The sequence below is a fragment of the Poecilia reticulata genome, linkage group LG8 (genome assembly GCF_000633615.1).
Source record: "Poecilia reticulata strain Guanapo linkage group LG8, Guppy_female_1.0+MT, whole genome shotgun sequence".
Lineage (NCBI taxonomy): Eukaryota > Metazoa > Chordata > Actinopteri > Cyprinodontiformes > Poeciliidae > Poecilia > Poecilia reticulata.
The window spans coordinates 15,079,160-15,103,640 of record NC_024338.1 but is presented as its reverse complement, the minus strand read 5'-3'; the positions used below and the strand labels follow the sequence as shown (position 1 = coordinate 15,103,640).

The 24,481-nt window shown below is 36.9% G+C and overlaps 2 protein-coding genes across 4 annotated transcripts in view; both read left to right on the top strand.

Moving 5' to 3' along the window:
• The window catches only part of gper1 (G protein-coupled estrogen receptor 1), a 4,976-nt gene extending 1,923 nt beyond the window's left edge, over positions 1-3,053 (top strand). For all 3 annotated transcript variants that reach the window (XM_008415937.2, XM_008415936.2, XM_017306340.1), the window contains one exon: positions 429-3,053. In XM_008415937.2, the coding sequence (XP_008414159.1) occupies positions 854-1,912 (1,059 nt within the window). In that variant the 5' untranslated portion in view covers positions 429-853 and the 3' untranslated portion in view covers positions 1,913-3,053. The remainder of the gene's footprint in view (positions 1-428) is intronic.
• Positions 3,054-5,341: 2,288 nt separating this feature from the next.
• Positions 5,342-19,296, top strand: unkl (unk like zinc finger). Its single transcript, XM_008415938.2, has 16 exons — positions 5,342-5,450; positions 6,097-6,306; positions 8,848-9,024; positions 9,262-9,395; positions 9,510-9,645; positions 9,727-9,844; positions 10,063-10,147; positions 11,209-11,375; positions 11,627-11,815; positions 12,294-12,344; positions 12,428-12,605; positions 12,703-12,792; positions 12,874-13,110; positions 13,216-13,403; positions 13,488-13,745; positions 13,921-19,296. The coding sequence occupies exons 1-16, from the start codon at positions 5,386-5,388 to the stop codon at positions 14,074-14,076; spliced, it is 2,439 nt and encodes an 812-aa protein (XP_008414160.1). The 5' UTR covers positions 5,342-5,385; the 3' UTR covers positions 14,077-19,296.
• The last annotated feature ends 5,185 nt before the right edge of the window (positions 19,297-24,481 follow it).

Below are 24,481 nucleotides of genomic sequence, written 5' to 3'. Positions count from 1 at the left end.
TGTGTGTGTGTGTGTGTGTGTGTGTGTGTGTGTGTGTGTGTGTGTGTGTGTGTGTGTGTGTGTGTATGCGTGTGTGCGTGCATGTGATGAATGCCGAGCTCAAAAACACGGATTATTAAAAGTAAATATGCTTTTTTTTCATTAATTTTACAAACGAATAGTCATCAAGTTGCACAGACAGGTTGGAGGGGGCTTGAACTGTCTGGATTTTAAAGCAGGATTTCAATGCATCTGTTTAAGTCCAAACCATGAATGTTAATGTGCTCATAGAGTCTGCCATTATCTTTTTCTCTACCTTATAAAAGCCGCCATCAAGCTGATTGCGAATAACGTACATTTTTTTTAAAAGTGTCGAATAATATGGGTTTGTGATTGCTGATTTTTAAATGTTTTGTTCTCTAATTACTTCCCTGGTATTGTTCCCACAGCTTAGGCGTTACAGCAGAAGCATCTGAAGGCTTTTCTCGCTGAATAAAGATCCACGGAACAAAGCAGCACTCCAATCAGATGACTCAAAAGAGGAGAAAAAAAAAACCTTCTTAGTCTCCCGATCCCACGTTCAACAATTGGAACAATGCGCCTCGTCCGAGGCAAAGGTCAAAGTTGATTTCAAGACATGGAAGTCCTTCTGTTTTTCATCATGAACTTACTGGCAGATGAAACTTGATGTCAATATGGGGTCAAATATCCCATAAATGTTTTACTAGCTTGACTTCTGTCAGCATGTCAACACAACATAGATGACAGTTTTCTTCAAAGAGAGAAAACTGGGAACTGGTGTGGTGTCATGATGTAGCTGCTGGATGTGACTTACACGTGGCTTTTGATTTAAAACAGGCCGACCAAAATCAGTATGGAAGGGAGGTCATCTGCCTTGATTTGGATATATACTAACACTACGGAGGAACTGAACACTTCATTCAGAAACAGCACGACAAGTGAAAACTATGAAAAATACCAGTTTTACATGATTGGCCTCTTCTTATCCTGCCTGTACACTGTCCTTCTCTTTCCAATTGGATTTATTGGGAACATCCTGATTTTGGTGGTAAACCTGACCCACAGAGAGAAGATGACCATTCCTGATCTCTACTTTGTGAATTTAGCTGTGGCTGACCTCATCCTTGTGGCAGATTCCCTCATTGAGGTTTTTAACCTCAATGAAAAATACTACGACTACGCTGTCCTCTGCACCTTCATGTCCCTCTTCCTCCAGATCAACATGTACAGCAGTATCTTCTTCCTAACATGGATGAGCTTTGACAGATACATCGCCTTGGCCAGCTCCATGAGCAGCTGCCCATTGAGAACTATGCAGCACGCCAAGTTGAGCTGTGGTCTCATCTGGATGGCCTCCATCTTTGCCACCCTCCTACCTTTCACCATAGTACAAACCCAACACAGGGGTGAGGTGCATTTTTGCTTCGCCAATGTCTTTGAGATCCAGTGGCTGGAGGTGACCATTGGCTTTTTGGTCCCCTTCTCCATTATCGGTCTATGCTACTCCCTAATTGTTCGAATCCTCATGAGAGCCCAGAAGCACCGCGGGTTGTGGCCCCGGCGGCAGAAAGCCCTGCGGATGATCGTGGTGGTGGTCCTGGTGTTCTTCATCTGCTGGCTACCAGAGAATGTCTTCATTAGCATCCAGCTGCTGCAAGGCACAGCCAACCCGTCGAAGAGGACTGCTACCACCCTGTGGCATGACTACCCGCTCACAGGTCACATTGTTAACCTGGCGGCATTCTCCAACAGCTGCCTCAACCCCATTATCTACAGCTTTCTCGGAGAAACCTTCAGGGACAAGTTGCGTCTCTTTGTCAAGCAGAAGGCCAGCTGGTCAGTAGTGAATCGCTTTTGCCACCACAGCCTTGATTTACACCTCTCTGTCAGGGACAAAGTTTCAGAGGTGTGACTGAAATAACTAGAATTTTTTTTTTTTTAAACTTACTCCATTAAGTTTTTCACATTCAAGTCAGATAGTAATTCTCTTTTAGAGTTACTCAGCGTCATCCGGTTGCGCCTTAGATAATTTGCTCGCTTTATGAACAAAAAAAGTTAGGATAAAAAGACAAGTTTATGTGTGTATTCTTAAGAAGGTAAGTTATGAGTGTGTTGAAGTGTTTCTTTTTGACTTAGAGATGTTTTCCTTTCAAGCATTTGCTGTGGCAAAGACAAAGGGAACTGATTCTAACAACAAAGAGGAAAGCTTTTGCACCGGATAAGTAAAATAAGGCGCTGTTTGTTGCTATTCATACAAACTTCCCTGAACATTTCCTGTATCATCACCTGTAAGAAATCAGAGGCTCCTTCCTAGCCAAGGCCATCTCATAGAGGAAATGTTCCATCACACTGAATCTAATCACGTTATCTATGTGAGCTACTGGAGCTGGAAGGGTCATTTCAATTACCAAAACCACATGTCCCTTCCAGTATATAAAGTAAAAATGGCCTTTAGCAAGGAGCTTACACGTGTGTACCATCCACATGAGTATGTGGCCTTACAAACACAGAAAAATCTGTATTGTCTATGCGTCTGTTTTACACAATATTCTCACTCTGTTTTGTTGAACAGAATATCATCATATAGTCAAACTTTGCCTAGACGATTTCAAATAAACATTCACATCCCTGATCTGTTCCCACTTTTCCAGAATTATCTGCCTAAACACCTTAAAAACACAATGTTCTGTATGCTGTGTTGGTTATCACCTTTGTTTTATTACTATTTATAGAAAATTTTAATCACTGTCAAGTTTTGAGATGACGTAACCCTTGATGCACTTAATAAATTTTGACCATGTTGTTTTCTTGTTCTGTGATCTTAAATTTAAAAAAAAATGTTTGAACATATTGTAAAAAATTATAACATTATTGCAAGTGGATAAAAAGCTGGTTGTTGATCTGTTTTGTCAGATCTTGTTAGGTTGAGGGTTGTGAGAAGAGGCAGGTGTTGTTTGGCATGGAGAAATAAAGACTGAAAAAAACATATTTGTCAGTGTTCAAACGTAATAATGCATTTTAAAAACACGAGTCGACATTCATTAAGTTTTTCATTAGCACTATTTCATAATTTATTTGCATCGTTCCATGTTATGTCTATTTATGATCTGAATATACTTTTTTTTTCTTCTTACCAAAAAAATAAAACAGCTGAAAAGACATAAAATCTTTGGGTCAGTTGTGCAGTTCTGTACTGCTCCGATCCTCCTATCGTTTATTTAAAATAATCAAATGTTGTCTGCAGAAAAATGTGCTTACTGGCAGCAAACATTTAAATCTGCACACCAACCAACTCAAAGGTTGAAGCTGATGCAAAATCTAAAGAAAAAACAATTGTATCTGTTAAGGTTAGTAGATTATTTTTAGTTCTTTTTCTGATTTCTACAATTTAAAAGTAGTTAGTGTGTCGTCCAGTAAGGATACAAAAACACTTTATTGTTTCTATTTTTTTCTCTGACTGGGAAAAAAGCAGTAGTCCAACCCACAAACTGTTATTCCAGCTGTAAGTGTCCTGGGAACGCCATGTTTAGGATTCTTTTAGTGATTGAAAATGACAAAACTCACTGCAGTGCATCATACTAAGGACGATTTTTCTTTTTATAATTGCATAAATCTTTCTAACACACAACAGTTTTACTGCCTTAATTAGGTCGTAAAATGTTCTGTTTTAATTTATGTACATTTTTAAGGATGGATTGGTGTAGCTGGAATGTAATCACGTTTAAAGGGTGTGCAATAATTTATAAGCTCCACTGGGGGTCTGGCTACATGAAGTCATTCAACTAATAATGCAAAGCAGGCTGTCAAGGTTATTGATATGAACAGGACCCTCTGTGATCACGTGTTCAGAGTTTGAGGGGAAGCAAACCATCACCTTTGCCATACACACACATCTGCACACATAAAAACACGCTCATCTGACAGGCTGTGAGAAGAGCTTGAATGTAGACTCTATGAACAGCTGAGACTACTGAGCAAGGTTAAGGGTTTGTGGCAGCTGACGTCACAGGAAGAAAAAAAAAAAAAGAGTGTGAGACATTTTTCCTTCTGCATGATGCTGCAGCAAAGCAAAATGAACCAAACCGCTTAGTTTGTGTTTTAGTCTCTCAGGATTTAAAGCAGATTGTGTCTTTTAAGTGCTTTTAAGATAATAGAATATTCTCTGTAGAGCTGCTTCAATTATACGCCTTAACATTGTTTTATGTGTGAAGGTTCACCTTTAAATGTTTGTGTGGAGTGTGAAAAGGTGCTGGACATTGTCAAACTGTAAACTGAGCTTGGGTGGGGTTTGTCAAAGCAATTACAACAGGGTAAGCCAGGGCTTATGCATGATTACAAGAATTTGAACCCGGTGGACTTCAACAACTGAATAATAGATCCGACACATAATTGCATTTGTATATTTAAACCACTCAGAAGAATAAGAGTTGAGCAGATTGGCCTTCTAGATTCAGCAGGAAAACAGAAATTGGATGTTTAGAGGAGGTAAAGAATTTGAAGCTTCAGATGGATTTTTTCAGTAAAAAGCAGGTTGAAGAAAAGCAAAAACAAAATTGTTTACTCGAAGAAAGACATGGATGTTTTTGAAGTGGAAGAAGACCAATCATCAGACTTAATCATAGTTTTTATACACTTATGGTGAAATACCAGGTTTTCATGATACAAAAAATTTTTGACATTTTCCACATATGCTGTGACATTCATATTCTGCAAGTGCCAATTGAAAAAAGAAACATTTGACAAAGAAAAATCACAAAAGATAGAAATCTGCAATAATCTGGTTGCATAAATGTGCGGTTTATTGAGGTAACTTTTAATTTCATTTAGATTTAGAATTCACTGGCCTTGACTGTCTGTCATCAAGTCAGATGAACCAGAAATAAAGTTCAGCTGTCCTGGCAGGATTTAGTTTTACATTTGCTCTTTCATCCTTTAGCTGACAGACAAGAGCACCCACTATATTTAATATGCACCATAACACCACGAAGGCATTCACAAATAACTTTATATTAATTATTGTTTTCAAATGAGGCTGTAAAATACTTTTGAGTCCAAAAGGAAAATGTCACGTGATAAACTGAAAGGTAACAACTCACACATGATAATTCATCAGGTCATGTGATTTAAACAACTTAGGCAACTTTAAGCAATTTGTAACCTCTATGTATTTATTGATCTATAAATAAATACGCTTTCTAAATATGTCCACTCAAAGAAAACATTGTAATTTCCACTCTATTCGGTAGCAATAAGACGTAGCTTTCTAATGTTTTTCTGCGCTTCCTTACATCCGTATGGTCGTTTGCAGTGTTGTCGTGCAGGCGGACGTGCCTGCAGACGAGCAACAGATCCGAGCGCATGCGCACTTCATTGTTTTGACTGAAAATGCCGTCGGTTTCGAAAACGGCGGCCAATGCGTCTCCTCAAACCGAGAAACCTACCCACTATACGTGAGTAACGCTGCTGCGAAGTATTAGGGAAAATAATTGTTGTAAAAAATGCCAGCTACGCATGCACCTTTACGCGTTTGCACGTCTGGCATTCCTCAACTCTCGTATGTGCGTTAAAAACATGGTGCTTTTCCTGGCTTTGTGACTGCCTTGCGTTACATGGCAAACAACGACTGCTAACAACACCAGCGCCAAGACAGAGAAGACGGACGTATTCATTCGCTTTGCTGCCGAACAGCCCGTTGTTGGATGGTTTACCTTTTTGAATCAAGTTTGGAATTGTGTATTAAGCATTATTCAGACTTCTCGGCTTGCTAAATGATTAGCCAAGAACTCGCTAACCATTCTGCTTGTAAATAGCTCGGCCTTATTTTAAGTTCCTTCTTTCTACGCACAGTTATAGACGTACGCTCAGATGTTGTGAACAAGTGGTACGTGGAAAACAATGCGTAGCTAGCGCTCAGAATAACGGAGCCAACGTTAGCGACCCAAAATACTCCGTAGTAGTAAGCTACAGCACGACCAACCAAACACGACGCATCACTGTGTTTTTCCCTTTTGCTTTCGTCCACTCGGTAGTGGCTGGAAAGCCGTTCTTAAGCTCGGCTAACGAGACTACTTTGGTTTGTTCCTTTCGCTGTCGCAGATACTTGAAGGAGTTCAGGACGGAGCAGTGCCCGTTGTTCCTCCAGCACAAGTGTACGCAGCACAGACCCTTTACTTGCTTTCACTGGCATTTTCTCAACCAGCGACGAAGGCGACCCATCAGGAGAAGAGACGGGACTTTTAACTACAGCCCCGACGTGTACTGCACGAAATACGATGAGACCACAGGCATCTGTCCAGATGGAGATGAGTAAGTCTCCGTTACAATAAACACCAAGTTGCACAGAGGTGGGAGTGTCCGTTTCATATGTGGTAATGGGAGTCCTTTTGGCCACATCTTAAATAAGTTTCATTTGTAAATCGGCTGTTTATTTTTGTTTAAGTGGCCATAGTTTCTGTTTAAAGCTTCAAAAGAGCGAACTTTTACAAGTTATCAATACAGGTTGATATTAAAACAATCTTTTTGAAAGAGTGTTATTAAAACTGCATAATGTTATGTCATGCATGCGACTTGTTAAAAGATGAAATTCTGGGGTTGTGAATGTCCCTACATTTATAAATATTGAAATCTGTAAAATGTCATGGTGAAGTCATTAAAATGCTCAATTTCAGAAACAGTTTAACATTTTGTAATGGAAAATTTGGCAAATTATATTTCACACACATTTTTAGAAAAATGCATTGATACGTTAATGATGGTCATTTTAATGTGTTTGGTCTGAACAAAACTTTAGCAATAAGCTTGTGTTATATTGCAAATAGGAATGAAAAAAAATTAACTGAGAATATTCTGTCTTCCAAATAGTTTATTGTGTATGTTATTTACAATGACAAAAAGGGTTTTCTATTCACTTTTAGTAATAAGAAAAACTGTCAAAACCCCAGCGCACAACTGCAAGTAAAAACCTGTGTTTTGTGCCCACTGTTAATTTTTGTTGTATAGGTATTTGAAAATGTGAACTGAAAGATGATTAATTTGTTTAAAAGTGAAAAATTCTTTAACTACATAAAGCTGTTTTTGTCAGACGTCAGTCAGGAAGGTCTGCTTCATCCAGATCCAGGTACATAGCCCTTGCAAAATGAACACACCCTCTATTGGGGAAAGCAGACCTTTACTATGGGAATGAATGCAAAAAAGGCACAATAGAACAATACATACGCTGCTACAAAACTGTTTTGTAAGTTTCAGGTTACATGGCGGACAAGTTAAACAATAATATGTCATTTCAGACTGCCTTCATTGAACCTCCCTTTTCTTTAACGTTTTTCTCTACTTTTAATTTTGCAAATTAGCCATTATAATAGTTTAGCTCAACTATTAATTTTTTTTTAATCTGGCCTGATCGTTTAACAACTAAAACAAACTAATTTGATTATTTTGCACTTTTATCGCACTGAGCTGCCCACCAATGGCATTGAGTCTCATTCAAACTGTGGTGTCTGTCTTCTCCATCAAAGCAGATGTGGCTGTTTTTAGGAGAGGGAAGTGAAGCGACGTTGAATTACTCTAAAGCAAAATATAGTTAATATTTTTATAAAATATATATATCTTTTCTACATTCAACATTTCACAGCAGATAAGATTTATGTTGCATGATTGATTTTTATTTCTGATTTGCTTTTTATTTGTCCAGCTGACATTTTCTAACTTGCGTTTATTGAAGCCTTTATTATGTTTTTTCCGGCAAAGCTTACGAAATTGTTCTTAAGTGCTTTTCAAAAGTGCTACTTTCCCACAATACAGTTTGCAGTAAGATGTGTATTTATCTTCATTCGTTTCCTTGTAAACACATTTTGCTGTTTGCTAAAACAGAGCAAAGTATTTGCTAAATTCTTATTTTAAGGGTGTAGAAATTGTTTCAGGGCTGCACAGTGGCGCAGTTGGTAGAGCTGTTGCCTTGCAGCAAGAAGGTTCTGTGTTCGATTCCCGGCCATGGTCTTTCTGCATGGAGTTTGCAGAAAGACCGTGCATGCGTGGGTTTTCTCCGGGTACTCCGGTTTCCTCCCACAGTCCAAAAACATGACTGTCAGGTTAATTGGCCTCTCCAAATTGCCCCTAGGTGTGAGTGTGTGTGTGTGTGCATGGTTGTTTGTCCTGTGTGTCTCTGTGTTGCCCTGCGACAGACTGGTGACCAGGGTGAACCCCGCCTCTCGCCCAGAACATTAGCTGGAGATAGGCACCAGCAACCCTCCCGACCCCACTGAGGGACAAGGGTGTAGAGAAGATGGATGGAAATTGTTTCAGAATTGCCTGCTCAAATGACTCTGTAGAGGAAATTTTAAAAGGGCTGACAGTGTCTCACCAATTAGTGCAGTTTTGCTCTATGGTAGCTAATTAAGAGCAGCCGATCAATTAACTGAATGTTTATCAGTTTTCTAGATTAATGAAATGTATACAGTACACTGCAATCCTTACAGTTCCTGCTCTGTATTAAAAGCTATTTTTGTGTGACCTTGTGTGTTGCTATAGCAACTCTAGCTCAAGAAAGAAAAAAAATTGGTTTATTCAATAGGCTTGCTGGTCACACATTTCCTTAAGCTTTACAGCATGATCTGTGGGGAAAAAAATCTGCAACTAGAATAGTTTCTTCCATTTATGAAGATATGAAATCCCTGCACACGAATGAATGGTTTTGGTCTTTCTACTAATTATCTTGACAAATTATGTTTTCCTAAAGTTGCAGACTCATTTTTTTTTCTTTGCTCTTGAAGTCAAGTTGTTCTTATGAAAATGTTTTAATTTCAGCTAGTTGATTAAATATCCGCATTTTCTGTGTGCTTGCTTCCTTAGCTGCCCATATTTACACCGCACCACTGGTGACACAGAGCGCAAGTACCATCTACGATATTACAAGACTGGCACTTGTATCCATGAGACGGACGCTCGAGGACATTGTGTGAAGAATGGCCTGCACTGTGCTTTTGCTCACGGACCACATGATCTCCGACCTCCGGTCTATGATATCAGGTGACATGTAAAGCAAGTGATGACCTTTTCTCATGTGCGTAGTGCAACAAGAAAACCCATTTTATAGACCTTTAACTGAGAGGGAAAGGAATAACATTAAAATGTTAAAGCAAATAATAATTGAGGGGGAAAAAAAGATATTTCTCTTAACAGTTTTCTTTCACAGCGTATGGCACATTTGTAGTATTTTGTTTTTAAGTTATAAGAGTAAAATTTATTTTTTTTCTTTGTTTGCAGAGAGATACAAGCACAAGAGGCCCTGCAGAATGGCCAGTTGGGATCTGGGGAAGGCATCCCTGACCTGCAGCCTGGTGTACTGGCCAGCCAGGCTATGATTGAGAAAACTCTGACTGAAGATCCCCGATGGAAAGGTGAGTATCACACACTTACATGGAGGAAGTTTACAATAAAAGCCCACTTTGGTTGTAAATGATCAATCTTGACATAAAATAGGGGGATTGAACCTTATTTTTCTCCTTTTGCAGATACCAACTTTGTTTTAGCCAATTATAAAACAGATCAGTGTACTAAGCCACCAAGACTATGCAGACAGGGCTATGCGTGTCCCCATTACCACAATAGTAGGGATCGAAGGCGAAATCCACGGAAGTTTAAGTACAGGTGAGCAGCTGTTTATTAACGATGAAAAGATTATGGTGTGTCCCTATCAGCATTGAAACGTTTGTGATTCTGGTCATGCAGGTCAACTCCTTGCCCTAACGTGAAACATGGTGATGAATGGGGTGAGCCATCAAAGTGTGACAGTGCAGACAGTTGCCAGTATTGTCACTCTCGTACTGAACAGCAGTTTCACCCTGAGGTGAGTGAGATGTTGTTGTTTTTAATCAGTGAAAATAAATTGTTTAGTTCATTAAAATATCATTTAACATCTAAAGAGTTTGTAAGTTTAGATTCTGCCAGAAATGGTTCTTAAACCAAGTTTTGATTGTGACGCAATAATTGAGATTGTCTAATCAAGTTTGTATTTGTTTTGCATTGTTAATATTTGATTGTTTTTTCCCCCCCCCTTTGTTTCAGATCTACAAATCCACCAAATGCAACGATAAACGGCAAACAGGATATTGTCCTAGAGGACCATTTTGTGCATTTGCACATGTAGAAAGTAAGTAAAAGTTAAAATTACTATTATTATTTTAGAATGGGATTAGCCAACCTTGTAGTCTGTAAAACCAGACACTAGGCATAGGCCAGTTACTGCCCTTAAGTTTAAAAAGCATCCAAGTTTTCTTTTCCTTATACTATTTTGATGGTTTAAATCTCCTTTAATGAGATTCAATGAGTAACCAGAATGTTTTCATAATGTGTAAACTCAGTACTCCTTCTTCTCCACCTGTTGCACACTGGTGGTCAGCTGGCTGAAAGTAGGCTACGGGGCTATGTTTCTCATACATACATCAAACACAAGTTTGGCTTTTTGGAAAAACTGTCCACTCACAAAAAACAAAACAAAAAAAAAAAAAAACATGGACACTGAGGGCGTTGAAAGGTCAGGAGAACTGTGCATTAGTCCAGGATTTAGTTTTTATGCTCCTCTAATCTGGAACAAACTGCTGAAACACTGAGTTATTTAAAGCAGCCTTGACTGATAAATACTGCAACTTGGATTAATTCTAGTGGGAATTGCAACTTTTCATTACTTATCTTTATTTTGCCATTGCAATAAAAAAAATTTTGTTTGTGTTATGTTTTTATTATGTAAACCACTTTAAATTGCCTTGTTGCTGAAAAGAGCTTTAAGAATAAACTTGACTTACTTCTACTGATAGTCATATTGTGTTGGAACTAAATTTGAATTCTGGACAAATTTAAATTAAAGAGCTTAGATAGTTTATTCATAATATATTTATGTGAATAACTTTATACCATGATTCCAAGTAGGACATTAAAGATGCGCATGATAAACATTTGGGGGTAGTCCCCCAAAACTAAATTTGCATACATGGGTCAAAGGTGAAACATGTTGCACTCTGCTTTTTCTAGTTACATTTGTATCCCTTTTCTAGCTTTATAAATGTGTGTTCCTATTTGTAACCACAATAATTCTCCACTCGACACTTTTTAGTATTTTTCAACTGTCAGCAAAAGCTGCAAACAAAGTGTGAAAAGAGCGAAAGTTTATTTTACTGACAGTTTAAATTAATGACGTTCTTCGATTCTTTTCAGGAATTCCTTCTACAGAAGAGACCATGACCTCGTTGCTGTCAGCAATACATTCAAGTTCACAGTCCCAGCTGGGCTCCCAGCAGTTTTCTGAGTGTCCAATCTCTGAGTGGAACAGTGGAGCTCATCCCAGCACCAATGCAACCAGTAGCAACGGACAAGTAGGACATGTATGTTTCCTCTAGTTTTCAGTTCTGTGATATGAGATAAACAAAACTAAAGAACCTTAATTCCGCCTGGTAATTTTTCTATTTATCATACATGCCTTTTTTATTATTATTTTATTTTCACATTTCATTGCTCAATCTTTACATATTTTCATTTCATTCATCAGCGTAGCTTGTCTGAAAAAGCTGTTTTTATTTCATTTGTTATTTTTGCTCATCATTTTGTTGAAGTCATGTGCGCTTCTCTTTCTCAGGTTTCATGTTCTAGTAACTCCACTGTAACACCAAGCTCAGGAAGCAACAGTTTGTTATCCCCAGTGGGATCCATCAGCAGGCCAATACCCCTAACTAATACTAGTTTATGTTCAGAGTCCACCACATCCAGTGTCTCCCCTCTGACGTCTAACTATCCCAAAGCTCCTGGCTTTGAACGTGAGGATCAGGTACATAGAATCACTCTGTTCAGATCTGGAAAAGGATAATACCCTACCAATTTAGGATATTTTTACAACTGGAATTTATTTTGCCTTTTTTTTTTGTCACACTGTCATTTTAATTTCATTTCTTAAGCCATTTCATCTCACCTACAATAGCTTGATGGTCATTGTGGGTTTCAGAATACCAGAAGAAAAGTGTCGATTAAGCTTTTTATAGTTTAATATGGAGCATTTTTGAGTTTTATTTAAGCTGTAAATAGTGATATTTTTACTGTGACAGCTGAAGAATTGTACATTTGAAATTTTGCTTAAATGGTGTTCGTAATCTTATCTTGTGGTACAAATTGAAAGAAGTCAGAAGTAAGGCAAAATATATTTTCAACCTGTTCTCTGTATCATCTTTCGTCTCTATGAACACTAGATATGTGGATGACCTCTTATATTGCTGAAGTTTGTTGCGTTTGTGTCACTTGTTCATCTGTAGATTAAGAGCAAGGGACACATGGATCACAAATTGATGGACCAAGACAAACAGGTTTGTATCTCTATGGGTTTCTACATTTTGTTTTACTTAAGAACAGGATAATAAAAGTTGTGCTTTCTGTGTTCGACTTTTAGACACAAAACACTGTATTCTCTGTGGGAAACCCTTTGGCATCAAGTTTTACCTCCAGCATAACATCCAGCTTGGCCTCTAGTATTGGCTCGGATAGCTCTTCACCCACCACCTTGTCAACAATGAATGCAAAAGCTACTCCATTCTATCCAGGAAGCAACACAGTGGAGTCTGTCATTGGTAAGTGTGTGCGTAAAAGGTAAAAACAGGGAGAAATTGAACCTTTTTCATTGTTTTGTTCTAAATTTTTAATCAGATTTATCTTGTGTCCCATCAGGGTCAGCGCTGGACCTCAAGTTTAGTGATATCAACGTTGCCTCTCTTGAAAAAGAACTAGAGGACCAAGAGGGCGGTTTAGGACTGACAAGTAAGGCGCGTCTGTGTAAGCAATCTGTTGGCTGTTGGATTAAACGGCTGCTAATTCTCTGACTCTTCGTTTTTCCTTTAGGTCACAGGGTGCTTGGTGGATCTGCTCCTGTCAACATTCCAGGGTCTCTGGCTCGTTCGTCCTCGTTTAATTCCTCATCATCACTTTCCACCTCCCCACTAAGCTCCCTGTCCCAGTCGCTGTCACAGTCTCTGCTTTCTGGGACCGTTTCCCAGCCAAATCAGCCTTCAAACATGCTGGCCAAACAAGAACATGGCTTACTGGGAACACCCACCTCTTCTTCCCAGAACTCTCTGGGTAAGCTCGTTGCAGTAGATACTTTGTCTCAAGTGGATTTGAGAACATTCAGCATTTGTTAGAAACTTTCTTAAATGATAATGTTTAACCATGCTTTTTATTTAGGCTTAAATGGAGGAGCTAGCAACATTTGGGACTTTGTAAGTGGCAGCTTCTCACCAAGTCCGTCCCCAGTTTTTAGCACCCTAACCTCCGCTACCAGCAGTGCGGATGTGGCACGTCTTTTTAGAGACCTGGACGAAGCCAAGAGAAAGATCAAGCAATGGGAGGAGGCCTGGCATCAAGTCAAACAAGTAAGTGTGTTCAATTATCTTTTATTAATAAAAGGTTCTTATTGTTTGTTTTTTTTTCTAACAAAATGCTTGCCTTTGTTCCAGGCTTGTGAAGCTTGTCAGAAGGATGCTCTTGAAGCAAAGGAACAAGCGAAGACCGCTGAAGCGGAGCGGCAGCTGGCAGAGCAGAAATGGGAAGAAACGGAGCGCAAGCTGAAGGAGCTCAAGGGGAACTTTGATATGCTTTGTCGCACCCCCGGAACACCTCTTCTCCGTAGCTATGGAGAGCTGGAGCAGCTCCCCTTGTCAAAGCTTCACTCTATCCAGAGTCAGCTACGTAATGACCTAGACCTTATAGATGGGGTAAGAAAGCCTAGATCTCACACATTTCATTTGTAGCAACTGCATAGTTTTGAAACGGCTCATCCAACTGTTCCACACATCCATGTCTGTCATCAAGCATGCTTCTTTTGCAAATCTACATGAGTTGTAATTTCCTGGGTTGCAGCTGATCCCAGTTCTCTTCTTCCCCCAACAGGTAATATTTCAGCTTCAGTCAAAGACATGTATAGTTTGCCAAAAGCATGATCGTTGCGTTGTTCTGCAACCTTGCCAACATTATGTATTATGTGAGACCTGTGCGCCTAGTAAAGCAGAATGCCCTTATTGTAGAACAAAAATATTAAAGTGGTGATGTACAGTAACTCAAGGTACTATTTAAAGACTTAGCCCTTTGGAAAAGTACTAATAGATAATGCATTTTCTAAACAACAAATTTCTTGTAATGGTTAAAATATATTCAAATAAAAGGATGTTTGACTGACAAAACTGATAGTATTATAACTAAGGTTACATATATGGAATTCATTTGTTTTTGCTCACGTTATGTACACGTTACATTAGTTCCCCGCCCATAACTCATGTCTACTATCACAACTCGGACACTTAAGTAAAAAAATCTTTTCTGTAGATGCAGACATCATGCTTACATTTTGGCTAAGTTCAAATTATGATGATTCTTTAAAAAAAACATAAGTACAATTGTGATTCACAAACCTGACGTGAGGTTAACCTAGTTTAACCAGTAAACACGGTGAGGTCTTCTCGCTCAAATCTGTCTGGGTTTGTGTTAATGGGATTTGGTTTTTACTGTTTACTGGCAGCATTCTGAAATCTGGAAGAACTTGAAGTTGCCTGGATATATATTTGAAGGGGTTGTAACTGTAGCTTTTCAGTGGATATTTTAGAAACCAGTATCAAGCTAATTTAGGTGTTTATTTACTTTGATGCATTGTTATAATCAGAGTTAGCTCAACAAATAACTAGTAAATGGCAGCCTCAACATACATGGTAACTTGGGGTTTTAACATAAAATGGGCAAAACGCAAATGTTTCTTTAAGAGAAATACGTGTAAATAAAATAAAAAAAACATTTTGCTTAATTAGACCTGTATTTAAAATTTCACGGAACATCTAGTTTAAGCCCTGACATTGAAATAACTAGTTATAAATACACAGATTATCCTCAAACAGTGACATGTATTTGATTTGAACAAATTAAAAAAATAATGTTATGAGTATTCTGCACTAGTAAAAGAAACACATTTAGTAGTACTGTTTGAATAAGGAGTGCAACAGATTAAAATTGTTCCTCTGCAAATAAACCCAATTTTTACCCATTTAACCATTTTTTATATGCAACCAGTCAAACATCATTATTTTGACCAAGTTTCTAAAGTAGTTTGATTTCCTATTAAGAGCACTTTGTTAACCTGGGACTTTACTAATGGGTATATAGTAATTTGCTTTAAGCTGTTTTGTAGGTATTCTATTGTCTTGTTTTAGATTTATACTTTTGTTGTTTTTTGTTGTTGTTTTTTTTTACATAAGCTAATGTCTGAAGCTTCTGTGTGTACTGTGAAACATTTGAATATTTCTTGTTTCATATTGTTAAATCACAGCATGGTTCTGCATATTAAAATTTCATAGAAAAGTACTTAAATAGTTTCTACTGTAGTTAGATTTATAAAATTTTAATCAATTAAGTGCAAATTAAAACTGCATTGTAGGCATAACCAGCAGCTGTAATATCAGTAAGGCACATGCTACATGTTAAAGGCTGTTTTTCAATCAGTACATTTTGTTATGTAGAAATAATTTTAAAAAAACCCTATTCATTAGAGAAGCATGTAATGTATTTGGTATAAGCCTAAAGTGGTGRTTTTTTTTCTTTCTTTTTGTAGGAATCTAGCCTCTTGACTTTGACTAGAACATATCGGCCTCTGACTCTAAAGTGCCTTGCCTTAGTTTTAAAGGTTATGTATAGAATTGTCAAAAAAAAAAAACACAAGTAGTCAAAAGTTTGTTCACAGGTTTCTGCGTGTTTAACTTTGCAACAGTATCGACATGTTTATGACTACATGTGTATGAGTATATTCCAATATTTCAGGCCAAATTCCAGGAAGTATTTCTGCAGATTAAAAAAAGGAACATTTCGAACTTAAACTGTCAGTGCCTGTGTCCTGACTTCAACCTTAAGAAATATATTAAAAATAATAAAACCTTCATACTCTCCTCCAACTTAACCAGCCAGCAGCTCATTCCTTGGTTGTGGTGCTCTTTTGGTGCAGCTTAACTATTTGAAATTAGGTATTACAATTTTTACATTTGGGAGTATGCAAGCTTAGGATGTATGAAATTTGTAGAGAAACTTGCAAAATGCTTTTTTTTTTTTTTTTTTTTTAGCAGTTCAGTTACTTATTTTTCCTGAAAGATTTCTGCAGTAAATGAAGAATTTTGAGCATGAGGCAGATTTTGCATAGGACTTGTGCTTGAGTTTCTCTATCTGAAATGACCTTCTACTGTGTAAAAAAAAAAAAAGAAAAAGGAAAAAAAAGACAAACTTTTTATTCTTGCTTTAAAACAGTAGAAATAATGTATCTCGAAGTACACTTTTTGCTACTTATGAATATGGGATAACGCATTGTTTACATTCTCACAAATGACAAGCAACTCAGAGGAAAAATATTATAAACTTTATTGCATTTTTATGACCATATTACAGCATATAATGCAGGCTTAACTCTTCTGGTATTGCATGTTATGCGATATAGCTACCACTTACAAAAGAAAGTACTAAACATGTCTGCACTGTGTCACACTGCCAGGTTATTTGTATTGACTTATAATAATGTAAGTAAGGCTTAATTACTTCTGCAAGCTTCGCTGCTACTGGAAAAGGTATTAATGTAGTTTCTTCTTATACATTTAGATGTTTGAATGTTGTACCTCCACTCAGATTTTATTACCTATAAAAAAAATCTCTTATGCATCTTCATTTTTTATTTTTTTGATTGACTTCATTTGTAAATCCATTCGAGAAAACATTCTCAGAACTTTTGTAAGTCACTTAAAATGATGTCATTGACTTGTACTACTATAGATTGTGTTTTCTTTTTATATTAATTGATGAAATTCTATCATATTTTTGTTGGCTTTGTTATCTTCTGTATACTGCATAGGGGTGTACAGTGCAGCTAATTCACAGAGTCCTTTGGTCTATTTTGTTTTGTCTGTGGAGCCAACAATGCTAAAGATGTCTTGTGTGAAAATGTCGAAATGAACCAAAGTGGTGTGTTAGTAGCTGTCCAAATAGCGTGCACTGTAGAGGGAAAAATCAACCCTTGAACAGAATTGAAATAATGCTCTAGCCTTGGCCAGATAAGCTGTTTTTTTTATGGTAGTTGAAAGCACAAAGGATATTTGTAAGAAGGACCAACATTTAAGAGCAGCTGAAATTCTGTTTTTGGATGGATTTTTGCTTTAATGTTTATTCAGTAGGATGTAAATTCTCTTGGAGTCAGTAACTCATTTTGCTTAGACGTCTAACGGACTTTTCGGTTTTACCAAAGACTTGCATTGATTTTCTTTTTTTCTCTCTCTCTCTCTCTCCACTATTAATAATTGTTTTAACTTCTGCTAGAAGTCTAAATTTGTTGAATAAAAGAGGTACATCACCTAGAACCTTAATAGATGAAATCCTTCGGTTTCCTACCTAAATTTACTTACAAGTTTATACACACATGTTCAAAACTGCATGAGTCCAATCCTCACAAAATGTTTGTTTGATGCCAGATTTTTCTCTGCTGGCTGACTTTAAGCGCAAATTCAGTGTCAGTTTAATTGTTGTCTGCAGTGAAGAAAATGTTTTGGTAAATGATCTTTGTGCTTCTGAAGTGGCCATATAAACTTCACTACAGTACTGTGTTAAAAGAAATCGCGTTTGACTTTGCTTTATCTAAATAGTTATTGAATTAGTGGGCTTGCCCTTTGATTGTTATAGCAGGCCTACAATGACTGTAAGGTGCTTTCTGTGTTAATCTATATGTTTTTTTGTTTATTTGTTGAAGTGATGGTCAAATTTACTTATTTACTTTTTTTCCCAGGACASACAATGATTGTGAAGCATCGATGACAGATACAGACAAAAGTTTAACTGATTTGCTGTGGGTGTCTTAAGTCTATCAAGAAATCCACTTGGCCTGTTTCTTAAAAAAGAAAAAAAAAATGACATAAATGGGTACTCATTTGGTTTGTGCAGCTTACGAGTCTGCGTCCCTCCCTCCTTATTTTACCTCTTAATGGACCAATTAATTTCAAACAAATCTGTGCCTTTAATAATTACATATTGTTAATTGACTTAAGAGGACATGCATCTCTAATCAGAATCAAAATTTTAGTGCCTTACAATAATTTTTGTGGACCACAATGTGATTGCTTATGGTCCTGAGCATTTAGGCCATGTGAACTGAAAGGAAAATTGCTTAGCTAATGAGATTTGTTTCAGCAGTTTGATGAGGTTATAAAAATATATATATATAATTTTCTCTGCCAATCTTTGTCTGTACTTGCCATACAGGATCAACAACCCCAACTATACATAACCACTGAATTTTCCTGAATTATTTGTTCTGAATGATGTATTTGACACCAAAATGTCTTTATTTTTGTTGTAATGAGAAGCACCAAATAGAAAGACTTGTAAATGAATATTAATACATGTATCATGATGCTCTGCTCTACTTTGGAATAGTTTGATCTGTGTTGCATTGTTGTTACTTGTGGTGTCTTTTTCTTATTATTTTATTTTTCTTCTTAACCTTTATGAAAATGGAGCCAGATTTATGCAATCTTGTACATTTATATGAGTTTGATGTATGGAGCTGTTCAAATTAAGCAAAACTATTAGTAGGAAGTCAAATTAATCTAAACGTGGAACCAGCTGGTTTATGTAATCTAGAAATTTATGACATGTTATTTTAATATCAAAGCCAAGAATTAATGAATGTATTGTTCTAAATTAGATATCCAACTAATAGACTAGGTATTATGAAGCACAGTTAATTGATTATGATGTAGCATTTAGTTGTGAACTGCTATTCAATAAAATATATTAGAACCTTAAAAATGCAAGTTTTCAAGTTTCTATTTGTCAGATTAAAATCATTTAAAGAAATCTACTTTTTTTCAGGGTAACATGGGAAATTTAATGAAGACTGTGTTAAATTTAAGAAAACCGCATCTCATGTCAGTGGGTTGAGTCATTATTTATAGATTATATGTCCCGTCTTTGTAACAAGCTGTATGGGTATGTAGGAAAATCTATTCTCATAATTGTAGAAATTATACTGTTTGTATATTGATATTTTTTGTGTTGTGAACACAAAAGCAGGTCCAAGTCTTTAGAATATTAGATGTTTTTTTTTCTACGTTGAAGATTGTGTATCACATTTACTGTAGTGTATTACTAGTTTGTTAACACTTGTTAAATTGTTACACTACAGTTATGCAATGGTTTACAGAGTTCACAAATTATTTTTATCATCTTGAGAATTAAAATAATTTTTCATCCGAATTGTGTGAATACTTTTGTCCTGAGAAGTTTCCAGCTCAGTTTCAGAAAATATCACCGAATCTGAAATGTTAGTTGAGGACAAATATTTCTTGGTAAACAGTGGCTTGAATTATATTTAGATTTATTTCTAAAGAAATATTTATATGGATTTATCGTTTTTAGAGTACACACAGCAGTAAAGGAGGTGCCGCAAAATCATTAAAGTAATTTTCAGTCTATTGAGCACACATCACACTGAAACAAGTGACGGATTATATTCCGGAAATTACGGTGTGTAAGGAACTTTTATGTCACTGCTGCTTCAATGCTCTCGTCAGAGAAGACGTCAAATGGATAACGTTATGTTGATTAGCCTTAAGAAAATGTGTATGCATATAAAAGAAAAATTAACTTTCATATACTACATTTGAAAACTGATTTTGTCAGTAGTTAGACCTACAAAGATTCATTTGATAACTCAACTTAAAGCTGAATTTTTAATAGCTCCTTCTTTGGTTTTTAGGTAAGACGGTGTGTATAATGTTTTTTTGTTTTTTTTTATTGTATACATATGCGCATAAGATTATAGTTGCTTTTATCCATATCCTTTATGGAACGAGCTAAAGACGGGGACAATCGAAAAAAAATGTAGACAAAAAATAAGCCATTATAAGATGAGTGGCCGTTAGAAATCTAATCATGGGATAAAACTTGGTAGTCAGCAATTTTAAAGACACTTCCATTCCCTTTTCTCTCCCGCTTGATGATACCAAGAGTACTCCTCTAACCAGTTATCTCTGCATTGTCCAGGTTGCTCGATCTGCCTTCCACAAGGTGGCAGCCTGCCCTCAGCAGCTGCTCTGCCGTCTCCAGTCGGTAAGGCTCTGGCAGTGTGGTGGAGCATTAGAGGGCATCAGCAGACAGGTCGTGTGCCAGACGGCTGCAGATATCATGGACCCTGGTTCTAATAAACAAGCAAGTGGAACGTTTGTGTACAGTTTATAAGGTCACCTGGAACGGAATTGTATTTCAACACCACTTCCAGGAGAGTCCCTGCCAAAAGCCTATAAATATTTAACCTAAAGATGCCTGCAGTGTTAGACGCTTTGGTTTAAATGGAGTTGAAAGGTCATTACTGAAGAATACGGATTTTATTCTTTTTTTTTACAGCACGAATCCATCAGAGATATGAAACAAAAATGATATTTTAATCTTATACAAGTTTGATTAAAAGCAAAAGCGTGGCCACACCTCCATTTGATCCGAATATTGACACAGCTGAAGGACTGTTCTGGGGCAGATTCAGTATGCGGCTTTGTTTGTGTTCCATGCAGCCCAGAGGGTCTGAGGACAAAGTCAGTATCTAAAAAAACAACAACAGAGCTAATTTATTTAGTCAAAAGTACAACCAAGCTTTCAAAACTGTGCATCATCCAAGTCTTGTCACTAACAATGGTCTGTTTCATGGAGATAATCTCAGAACAGCAGACCACTTTTGGGGAAACTGGTTTTACATAATTAATTGCTTACTGATAAGATAAAAACAATTAAACTTTTTGAAAACACAACAATATAAACAACATCCTTAGTTTTAAAACTATCTAATACAGGCTGTCCGCGTATCCTTAAATGCTTAAATTCATGTAAAATTAAGACCATAAAATTCTGTTTTAAATTATATCTTTTTTAAAATTCAAGTTGGCCTTTATTACATTAATCACAGGTCTTGCGTATATTTCATGGCAAAACTATTTAATCTCTCTTTAGTTCTTGTGGGACTTTTCTGTCAGGCTGAAGCTTGAGTCGGCTGGGATCACTTCATCACTACGTTCTGTGACTCCAGGTGGTTGAAGGTACCAGTAACAAATTGCTAATATATCCTTGATAGCTGAGAAACGACTGCTTCCTAATGGACTCTGTTGAGATGTTACATTTTGCCCATGTAATGCGCCAGTTTGAAGCTATGAAGCTTACCGGAAATTGCTTGCATTGTAAACAACCACTGTCCACGACAAAGTGTTGATCCGAATGAGGCGGCTGTTAATGTTAATTTAATATTGTTAGCATGGCTTCGCTACGTGCGTTCCGATTTCTAAAACTACAGGCAGACTACTCTAAAACGGCGCAGAAAATCAACATCATCTGTGACAATTCCTTCTTCTGTTTGCTGATTGGTCCGGTAGAAATCCTACCGGAAAAGAATACAAGTGAAGGGGAGAAAGCCTAGACTGCGCTTTAGGCGAGATTTTATTCAAGCAGAAATGACAGGTTAGTTGTGAATAGGTTGTACTTCAACAGGTTGACCACAGGGGCGAGTTTTCTCGGGACATCAGTTTTTTCGTCACATTTTGTCCTTGGAGGCAAAGCCAGGACTCCACATAACAGGTAGGGCACATATTTGCTTCACGCGTGAAGATGCTTAAAGTTCATTATTCACAAACGGGAGACAACTTTTGTGAAGCCATTCGTGCTCAAAAAAGACGAGAAAGGCTTCTCTGAGAGCGAGCTCCGGTAATATGAGAACGCAAAGGTCCACGCTGCTGTTGCACAGCTGCTCCCTCACCTCGTTAGGAGCTTCTGGGCCTGGAGGCAAGTCAACTCGGTCAGCCACTTCAGACCACGTCCACTATGTGGTTTATATTCTAAAAAAATATATTACAAAATTATAAGCAAGAAAATAGGTTAACGCTAAAAGTTTGTTTGGAAACATACTCACTATTACTGACCTTTCAATAATAGGTAGACAGACTAGTTCCCAGTAGGGATCCACCGATTGCAATTTTATGGCCAATCGCCGATAACCCATTTTTAAAAAGACCGTATCAAAAAGACACCAACATATTTCCTGAATTTATCTCCCTAAATTCAGGAAATAGGCCCTGATAAATTGGCTGCCCGATAAATTGTAATCCCAGCCTCTTTTAACAAGTAAATTACTTAATGTATTAAAGCAATCATTTAGTAAATTAAATGATTAGTTTAATAAGACCTTTGGTGCAACAAGAACCTCCCTTGCTGCACCAAAGGTCTTAGTGAATTAATCCTTTTTTTATATATATTTTTATTTCATCCATTATCTTTTTGGCTTTTTTCATACTTTTCTGGCAGAGAACTAAATTATGCGATGTGCCTTTTCATATCCTTCTTTTATATTCTTTGCCTATGTCCTTCTTTGCCTGCCTTTTCAGTTCACAGCAGCAGCTCTATGTCCCTACACTTTCATTTACCCTTTCGTTAGGTAAATGGTTAAACATCAACGTTCTGCCCCAAGCTGGTAAAATGGTAAAATCAAAATATCTCCTTTTTCTGTGTCAGAATGGAATGGATGTGAAAATACCACAGAAGAAGAATAGTGGCCTGTCCACATGTTCTGATGGCTCAGTAGCACCAGACAGTTTGATGGGAGATGTGGAAAAAGAGCAGGTGGGCTCTAGAATGCAGTTATCTAAAATAATACATAAGGTGGAAAATAATACATAAAACATGTCAAAATTACCATTTAAATATGGTATACCATTTTTCTGAATGTACAGGATAATGTACATTCAGATCCTGATGTACAGATTTTTACATCAGGAAAAATGTACAGATTTTTCCCGCACATCAGGAAAAATCTAAATGATTTTCCTTGCTGACAGGTGAGTCTCAGGAGAGAGGCTGCAGAGGTCTGAAGCTGCATCCTCTGCAGCCTCAGAATACTGAAAACCCTATGTTTGGAGACAGACAGCAATTTGCTGTGGCAACAGGTGTCAAGTGAGTGTGTTGTCTCTTGACATCACTTTTTCTTAAAGCACCCGAAGAAGCTTAGTCAAGAACACAACAGTGAAATCAATAACTTATTAAGGAAAGAAACTAGCTCTGTCTTAGTTACAGTTTTATATTGGTGCATTTGTTTGTTGCACACAGCAAAGATCTGCAATGAAACAGGCTCCCTCTAGTTCAGTCATTTGAAAGTGCAGTTCAAAAGAGAAAACAAAGAATTTCTGATTATAAAGTAATTTGATAAACCAATAAGTCACAGTATAACTATTGGTGACTTTGTAATAATAATACGTTGGAATCAATCGCGCAGTTGATCAGAGGGTTCAGAAGTTACAATTGTCTAGTTTTTATGGTATTTTTTAGTGATAAATCATCACCCGTAAGCCTTTTTATTATCATAACTTTATTCATAATCAGATCAAATCAGTGCAATTTTTGAAATTGCTACAATAAAAACAATTGATATGCCTCAACTTTGAGGAAAAAAAATCAGGGTTCCATCAAAATAATTGATAAGCAGTAATAATGTCAACGTCAATCCTACAATATCGCCATGCTTTTTGGTAGTTAATTACCTAGATAGCATTGCACACATATGCAGGTGAATCATTAATAACCTCTAAAAACGTTTTTAAAACATTTCTCATGCTCTTCCATTTGATATGTGGAAGAAGATGCATAATTTTTATCCCACTTTTTAAAAAAAAAAAACTCAAATAGATGATCTGGTTATACAACTGTGTATGAACAGAGTTGTGCAGGAAAAAAAAATGTTTACATTATTAAGTGTATTTTTCTTTCTTTATTTTGACAGCAGACCTGTTCAGATGCTGGCTGTGACTCTTTCTGCTTCAAGTCTCCCTGAAAACCACAAGCAGAGCTCCCTGTGGATTTGACAGGTCAGTTGAGGGCAGAGGATAAATTTGGGTTCGTGAATTCTGCCTTGCAGAAAGTTGATAGAAGTATAACAATGTGATGTATATATTTTGGTACAGTAAATATACAGTCAGAACTACAGGTAAATGGTTTATAAGAACCTATCTTGATGTCTAAGAATGGAACGGACATGAACATTTGATTGGAGATTTTTTTTTTTTTTTTTTTTTTTTGTGGAAAGGACATGGACAAAAAAAAGATAATCACAGACACTATGAGTCCAGTCTGACTTGCTTACTTATATAACCAGAAAAAAAGCAAACAAATAAAATTCATGGAAGTGTGTGGTTGCAATGTGTTTAAAATATGAAGAATTTTAAGATTTAAGAATCCTTTTGCAAAAAAAGTGGGGGGTAAATATTTTTTTAAATTAACAGCTGTATTGCATCCTACCGCTGCAACTAAAAATCTCTTTCTGCTACTAAATCAGCTGAAAACCATACACATTAAATCCAGAGTCTAGAATCTATTTTGTTAGGAATTGGTGTTAAAAAAAAAAGCTCCTGCA